At 38.9% G+C, this 8,754-nt stretch overlaps 1 protein-coding gene across 4 annotated transcripts in view; it reads right to left on the bottom strand.

Moving 5' to 3' along the window:
* DTL (denticleless E3 ubiquitin protein ligase adapter) overlaps nt 1-8,754 on the bottom strand; it is a 58,376-nt gene that overhangs the window by 40,880 nt on the left and 8,742 nt on the right. For all 4 annotated transcript variants that reach the window (XM_006163707.3, XM_006163705.3, XM_006163706.3 and 1 more), the window contains exons 6-7: nt 1,988-2,053; nt 333-445 (exon numbers count right to left, since the gene is read on the bottom strand). In XM_006163707.3, coding sequence (XP_006163769.1) covers nt 333-445; nt 1,988-2,053 — 179 coding nt within the window. The remainder of the gene's footprint in view (nt 1-332; nt 446-1,987; nt 2,054-8,754) is intronic.

Here is an 8,754-nt window from a genome sequence, read left to right as displayed (position 1 = left end):
CACACGCGCCCGGCGTGAGTTTTAAGCCACCGGGTCCAGGACATGAACCGCGGTCGACTACGTGGGAGTCCAGCGACATAGCCATTACGCTAACTGCTGGTTCCCGTGAAAGCTGAATTTTTAACATGTTCCCCAGATGATGCTCATGCACACTAGAGTTTGAGAACAATTAATGTAGGAACTGAATAAGCAATAAGTCACTGATATCAAAGGAAATGCAGAGTCTTTTTCACCTAATCTATAGCTCCCTTTTTATGCCAAACTATTCCCTAAAATGAGATTCTACTCTATTCTGTTAGAATCTACACACCTATACATTGGTAAAACCTTACCACAGAAGGAGCAAGTCCTTTTGAATTCTGTTTCTTCTTGGGCTTTGAAGGGGTTTGCTTATCTGAGGTATTGTGAGCACCACTGATTTGATTCACTTGCCTATAAAACCCATCTGAAAGATATTTTGAGGAAATGAGTTTAAGTTTCGGAACATTGATCTCATGCTGAATGCATCTGTAAATTAAGTAATTTTTGACCGAATTAGTGAAATTAGAAACTAACAGTCAGCTGTGCTGTATCTCCTATGCAGAGATAATAATGTATAAACAGGAAGTAAGCACAAAGATGTTTATAGCAGCTAAATTCATCATTGCCAAAACTTGGAAGCAACCGAAATGTTCTTCAGCAGATGAATGCATAAACAAACTGTGGTATATCCAGATAATGGAATATCATTCATCACTATAAAGAAATGAGCTATCAAGTCACAAAAAGATATGAGGAAACTTAAATGCATATTACTAAGTCAAAGAAGCCAATCTGAAAAGGCCACATACCATTGGGTCCTTCACAGAAAAATGTGTCGTGACTTTTCCGACAACCCAATATTATATATGACTCCAACTACAACACATTTTGAAAAAGGCAAAACCATGGAGACAGCAAAAAGATCAGTGCCTGCCAGGGCTCAGTGGATGTAGGAAAGAACAGCGGAGGATTTTAGGGCAGTGACACCATTCAAAGTTAGGCACGTGCCATTAAATTTGTTGATATTCACAGAATGAATAACATCAACAGTGAACCTTGATGTAAACAGTAAACTTTGGGTGATAATGATGCATGAATGCAGGGTTATTGATGGAAAATACTGGGTGGTCATAAAAGTCATGATGCATTTTCACACAAAAAATGCTTTGTCCAACAACTCAATATGTACCAATCACATGCACAATGTTGATAATGGGTGAGGCTGTGATATGTGGGGGTAGGGAGGTTTACAGGGACTCTACTTTCTGTTCAATTCTGTTGTGAACCTAAACTGCTCTAGAAACAATCTATTAAAAATTTAATTAAATAACTAAAAATAAATGGGCGCAGATCATCACTTTCTGCTTAATGGCACGACGGAACAATATGAGCTTATATTTCATTTAATATAATTTTTTTTTAATTGCCATAGGGTGCCTCTGCTGGCAGAAAGGGGGGGAGAGGAAGAAAATAATCCCCAATGGGGCATGGGAATCCTGATTATCTCTTCTCCATTTCTTCTTTCCATTGAGACTTTTGGCATACATGCACATGCATCTGGCATGTTTCTCAAGTCACTAGGCTGAGACTTGACCCATGGTTGGCCATTGTGGGATTGGGCCTCCTCAATGAATGACTAGGCTTTGAGGCTACCCTGTAAAACTAAAAAACACTTTTAATTAAAATAGAAGAAAAACTGGCCAGTGAGCCTATACACCAATAATTTTCATCCCATCAAGAATTTGTGTAAATGGTGTTATAATTCAGAAGACAATATGAGGTAAAAATGTGAAGGTAATATTTGTCACAATCACTATGACGCTAAGAACTGGAATAGTGAGAAGCAAAGGAGGAATATAAACACATGTGCCCCCTGGTGGCAACCAGATGAAATCACTAACACTTTCATTCAAATAAGTATGAGGTGACCCCTACACAGATCAAAATTACAACAGAATTAGACTACCTTTTTTGTTACACCTTGTGTCCCAGACCATGATGTTGCCATCTCTTCCACCTGTACAGAATACAGCTGTGGAAAAAGTTTATCAAGACGTTAAAAAAATCAGTTAATGAAACATTGAGTTCAAATTTCCTAGAGTATCTAGTATGTGCTAGGTATTGTATTTGGCACTAGAGACTAATATTTTTTAAGTATATAGCTCAACAACAAATAGAAAAAGTGACTGTGATGGAAAAAGATTATGAAGAGTCAAACTTGACTACATTGAACAAAAATTGTACCAAAGAATTCCTCTCTGTAAGCTATCTTAAAACCACATATTTGATATAATAAAGTTACAGTAAGAATGATAAATAAGCAATACCCAAAATATATTGAATGCCTGCTATTCTAAGTGCTAGATACTAGCCTATGTGTTTTATACAAATGATCTCAACCCTTCTTATGAGCCTTATTAGGTAGGTATTATTCTCCCCATTTTGCAGGTGAGAAAAGTCACAGAAAAGATCATTTATAATTAAGAAATAAACAAAAACAAAAAATAATTATTAAACAAACAGACACACAAATAACCTCTGTCCAAGTCTCTGGCTGACCCCTGAAACATATGTGAAAGAAAAAAACTGAGAGCAGCTTGCAACTGAGGCTTAAACTAAAGAAACAAATTGAGATATGACATAGTGCCCTTCCGTAGGTGTGACAGTTTGCAATTTGAGTTAACTGAGTGTCAAAACAAAAATATCAACTATATCCCAAACAATATAACAGAATTCACAATCCAACATACCACTAATAATGCCTAGGATATAAAATTACTTGGCATACAAAAAGCCAGGAAAATGAGTTATTCTCAAGAGAAAATAAATCAATGGAAGACAACTAAGATACAATTTATAGAGAAAGGTGGTATAGCAGATATAATTATGCCAAGGAAGTAAAGGAATATACATTTGCAACCAATGAAAAGATGGTAAATCCCAGGAGAGAAACAGAACTTATAAAAAGCAAATGACGGACCAGCAGTTAGCGTAATGGCTATGTCGCTGGACTCCCACGTAGTCGACCGCGGTTCGAGTCCTGGACCCGGTGGCTTAAACTCACGCCGGGCACGTGTGCATGCGTGCCCAAGATCCCAAGAGGAGAATGGAGGAGAAGGTATTGCGGCGTGGCCATCCCCCCTGGGGGGTGATTTCCTGCTTTCTATCTCTCTGTCTCTCTCTGTCTGGCGAGCGCACGCGCCCTATAGCAAAAACCTCTCCAAAAAAAAAAAAAAAAAAAAGCAAATGAAAATTTTAGAACTGAAAAACAATATTAAAAATGATAAATTCACTGGATAGGCTTAAGAGCAGAATGGAGAGAACAGGTAAATTCAGCAAACTTAAAGAGAGATTAACAGAAATCATTCAATTTGAAAGAGAGAACAATAGATTGAATGTTATGCTAAGTAAAAAAAGCCAGTCACAGAAAACCACATACTGCGTCATTCCATTTATTTGACTGTAGAATATGCAAACCTGTATAGATAAAAAGTAGCATAGTAGTTGTATAGGCCTGGTAGGGGCATGAGTCAGGAGAGTTCTGTTAATGAATTCAAGAGTCTTCTTGGGCTGGTGAAAATGTTTCAGACTCACACTGTACTGATAGCTGCCATCTCTATGCTTAATTAAAATAAAAATCAATAAAATGTACTCTTCAAATGGGTAAGTTTTATGTGTTAATTATATCAGGAATTTAAGAAACTGAAAAAATGAATAGAGCCTCAAGTATTCATAGCACAATTTCAAAACATCAAATATATAAGTAACTAAAGTTCTAGAAGATGGGCAAAGGGAAAAAAAAAGAATGAGTTTTAAAAGTATTTAAAAAATGACAGAAAACTTCCCGATATATTGAAACATAAATTTATGTATTCGAAAAGCTCAGCAAGCCTCTAACAGGATAACTTTTAAGGAAATTTTGACTAGATAAACTACAGTCAAACCTGAAAACCAAACACAGAAAATCCTGAAAGCAGCCTGGAAAAATGACACATTATACAGATGGAAGTTATTTGAATGGCCACACAACAGAAACCATGAAAAACAGTGGAACTTCTTCTTCAAGTTATGAAAGAAAAAATGCTGTCGACTCAGAATTTTATATCCAACAAAAATACCCTTCAAGGGACCAGCAGTTGGCGTAATGGTTATGTCGCTGGACTCCCATGTAGTCAACTGTGGTTTGAGTCTAGGTCCTGGTGGCTTAAACTCATGCTGGGCGTGTGTGCGCGTGCCTAAGATCCTGAGAGGAGAATGGATTGAGGTATGGCCATCTCCCCTGGGGGTGATTTCTTGCTTTCTGTCTCTCTGGCGAGTGCATGCACCCTATAGGAAAAACCTCTCCCCCACACACAAAAAAAAAACAACCCCTTCAATAATGAAGATTGAATAAAACCCATTTACATAAAATGACACATTATACAGATGGAAGTTATTTGAATGGCCACACAACAGAAACCATGAAAAACAGTGGAACTTCTTCTTCAAGTTATGAAAGAAAAAATGCTGTCGACTCAGAATTTTATATCCAACAAAAATACCCTTCAAGGGACCAGCAGTTGGCGTAATGGTTATGTCGCTGGACTCCCATGTAGTCAACTGTGGTTTGAGTCTAGGTCCTGGTGGCTTAAACTCATGCTGGGCGTGTGTGCGCGTGCCTAAGATCCTGAGAGGAGAATGGATTGAGGTATGGCCATCTCCCCTGGGGGTGATTTCTTGCTTTCTGTCTCTCTGGCGAGTGCATGCACCCTATAGGAAAAACCTCTCCCCCACACACAAAAAAAAAACAACTCCTTCAATAATGAAGATGTAATAAAGACAGTTTCAGATAATGGAAAAGATAGGTAATTTATTACCCTCAGACTCACAGTATTAAGAAATATTAAGAGCTATTCTATAGGCTCAAGGGAAATGACGCTCGAGGACAGAATAAAATGGTGTTGCCAAGGAGAAGTCATGAGTTCTGTTTTGGATACGTTAAATTTGAAGTGCATGTGGACAGGGTAAGGACAAAAATACAGATCTGGGTCAATACATATTACGTAGACTGTAAAACTAAGCAAAATTGGAAGAGATGAGGGAGAAGGTATAGACTGAAAGGAATAAAAGGCCAAACCCCAAATCCTGGGCCATCCAATACTTCAATAGGTAAAGAAGCACAGTACACAAACATAACTATGAAGGGATAAAGAGAAAGATGAAAGGAAAAGAGAACCAGAGGGAGTGGTATCACAAATTCAAAGGAAGAAAATAATTTTTATGAAATTTTAGAGGACAAAAAGTATAAATTATCAAATAGATAGAAGTAAAGTCCTGAAGAGGTCCATGGTTTCTGACAATGAGATGATCAATGACCTTAACAATGATGATTTCAAGAGCTATTTGTGGGGACCAGCAGTTAGCGTAATGGCTATGTCGCAGGACTTTCACATAGTCACCACAGTTCACGTCCCGGACCCAGTGGCTAAAAACTCACGCTGGGCACGTGTGCGTGCGTGCCTAAGATCCCGAGAGTGGGATTGAGAGGAGAAGGGATTGCGGTGTGGCCATCCCCCCTGGGGGGGGGGATTTCTCACTTTCTGTCTCTCTGTCTCTCTCTGTCTGGCGAGCGCATGCACCCTATAGCAAAAAAAAAAAAAAAAAAAAGAGCCATTTGTGGAAAATGTATTGAATAAAATTGGGATGAGGAAATTTAGTAAGCTTTCGACTACTTTTACAAGACTTAACAGAGATCGGAACTGGGACCAGCAGATGGCATAAGGGCTACATTGCTGGACTACCACGCAGTCAACCAAGGTTTGAATCCCGGACCCAGTGGCTTAAACTCACGCTCACGCTGGGTGCATGTGCATATGCACCCAAGATCCCGAGAGGAGAATGGAGGAGAAGGGATTACGGTATGGTCATCCCCCTGAAAGGTGATTTCTTGCTTTCTATCTGTCTGTCTCTGTTTCTGGCAAGCGCATGTGCCCTATACCAAAAACGTCTCCAAAAAATAAATGGAAAAAAAAAGAAGAGATTGGAACTAAGAAAGTGCTAACAGGGTTCAGTCACAGTGACCCATGCTAAGATGCTCCTACTCCTGAGGAACCAGCAGTTAGCGTAATGGCTATGTCGCTGATTCCCACGTAGTCGACCGCGGTTCGTGTCCTGGACCTGGTGGCTTAGAACTCACGCCAGGCGCATGTGCGTGCGTGCCCAAGATCCCGAGAGGAGAATGGAGGAGAAGGGATTGCGGCATGACCATCCCCCCTGGGGGCTGATTTCTCGCTTTCTGTCTGTGTCTGTCTGGTGAGCGTAGGCACCCTATAGCGAAAACCTCTCAAAAAAAAAAAAAAAAGATGCTCCTACTCCTGGTCCAACCCAAATGGATGAGCACATGCCATAATTTGTAGGTACAGTCCTAGCTAACCAGAAGGCTTGGGAAAGAGGATTATTGTGTGGTGAGAACCTATCAAAAATATCTCTCTAGTTCATAAAACAAAAAAGACAAAAACAAAAAGGATAACAGCTAAAAGGAAACAATGAGTTAAGATATTTTTGAGGATAGGCCACACACATGATCTAGTCTTTCCTAAAGAAACAGCCAATAGAGAGTGAGAACTTGAAGATATAGGAGCTCTGGGAATACAAGTAATGGCAAAAGGTGTTGGGGAGGATCAAGAATGTTTCTCAGGGACGACAGGTGGTGTGGTGGTTAAGGCGCTAGACTCCCACATGGTCTAGCATAGTTTGAGTTTTGGACCTGGAAGCTTAAAAAACATGCCAGGCAAATGTGAGTGTGTACCTAAAATCCCAAGAGGAGAATGGAGGAGAAGGGACTGTGGTGTAGCCATCCTCCATGGCATGGGGGATTTCTCACTTTCCCTTACCCTGTCACTCTCTTTGCACACTATGGCAAAAACCTGAAGAAAAAAAAAAAAAAGTAAAAACAATCCCTTTTCAATTACCCTTTAAATTTTCATAATCATAAGTTATTTTTACAAACTCAAGATGAACTCAGAAACAAAAGTATAGTAAACTAGAACATAAGCATATTTAATTTTATACAGTATGTATAAGATGTGTTAATGAAAGTTATGTATGCTGATGGCTCCTGAGAACTAGTGATTTCAGGGAAAAAAGAGAAATGAAGATTTTCTGATAATCCAGCCTCCAGCCCACACAATCTTGAGTGGTAGGAAGCCCCTCAAGCCTTCTCTGTCTCTGCCTCTGTCTTCTCATTTTTTTGTAATTTTTCCTTTTAAAAATTTTTTAAGGTAAAGTATTTTTTTTAAATAATAGTATTTTTTCCCCTTCTTTCTCTTTCTTTGTTGTTGTTGTTTTTTCTATTTCCTTTTCTTTTTATTTTTTCTCATCTCTCTGCTCCTCAATCTCCATTCACTGTGCTTCTTAGATGGATCTAAGGAAAGCTATAGCCAAACATCCAAATACTATCAGGGTTAACACATTCCTTAATATCTACTGAATCTGTTGTGCAGAGGGATCAAAATGCAACAGCAAAGAGATTCCAGATCACCTCTTTCTGCATGCTTCTGAACGCTCATATTGAACTTGAAGTTTAAGAGGAAACACGCCATCCATGAGATGATTAGAAATCACCACAGTGCCACAAGAAATATGGGAAAACAAGAAAATACCTCTCTTCTAAGGGAAAAGAATAACTCCTCTTCATCCACGGACAGTTCAATGGAAATCATGGAAATGTCTGATAAAGAATTTAGAATATTCATAATGCGAAACTAACAGAGATGGAAGAGAGACAATGAACTGTGGAAGAGAAAGGAGATGATGAGTTCCAGGAGGTGAGGAAATTCTTGCAATATCTAAGAGAGGAATTACACACTTTAAAAAAGAATCAAATGGACCTGTTAGAGATGAAGGCTATCATATAAGAAGTCAAAATCTCCCTTGAAAGTATTAAAAGCTGACTAGATCATACAGAAAATAGAATCTCAGACGTAGAAGAGAAAATTGCTGGCCTAGAAAAATCCACCACGAAGACTGAGAAAATTGCCCAAAAATGAAAATATACGAGAAAAACTAGATACCATCAAACATCCAAATATCCAGATAAATGGTATCCCAGAAGGGGAAGAGACTCATAAGGGCACTGATCATCTATTCCATGAAATCCTGCAAGCAAACTTTCCAAACCTAGAGAGGCATTTAAAGATCCAGTACCAAGAAATACAAAGGACCCCAAATAGAATCAACCCCAGATCTTCTCCAAGACACATTATAGCCAGATTAACCAGAACCACAGACAAAGACAATATACTAAGATTGGTAAGAGAGGAACAGCAAGTTACCTACAAAGGATATCTCATCAGGCTAACATCAGACCTCTCATCAGAAACAATGTGAGCGAGGAAAGAATGGGAAACTCTATCCAAAGTGTTAAGGGGAAACCAATTTCAACCGAGAATACTGTACCTGGCAAGATTATCCTTCATATGGGAAGAAAAGACAAGAACTTTCTCAGATAAACGAAACCTGAGAGAATTTACCAGCACCATACCAGATCTCCACAAAGTTCTCAAGCGAGTGCTTTATCAGGAAAGTTAAATGCAGACACACAGAAATAAGAGTTCAAAAATCGAAGAAAATGGTCAAGCCTGGAGTTGAATATTCTATCCCAGAATTTAATCGGGAAGATTGAACCACAACAGAAGATAGATTAAGTACATGAGACTGAACTGGTGAAATAGCATTTTATGACTTTTGACTAAA

This window comes from Tupaia chinensis, unplaced genomic scaffold, assembly GCF_000334495.1.
Source record: "Tupaia chinensis unplaced genomic scaffold, TupChi_1.0 Scaffold142846_1, whole genome shotgun sequence".
Classification (NCBI taxonomy): domain Eukaryota; kingdom Metazoa; phylum Chordata; class Mammalia; order Scandentia; family Tupaiidae; genus Tupaia; species Tupaia belangeri.
Note: the sequence above shows the minus strand (reverse complement) of the source record. Positions and strands in the feature narration are given on the sequence as shown.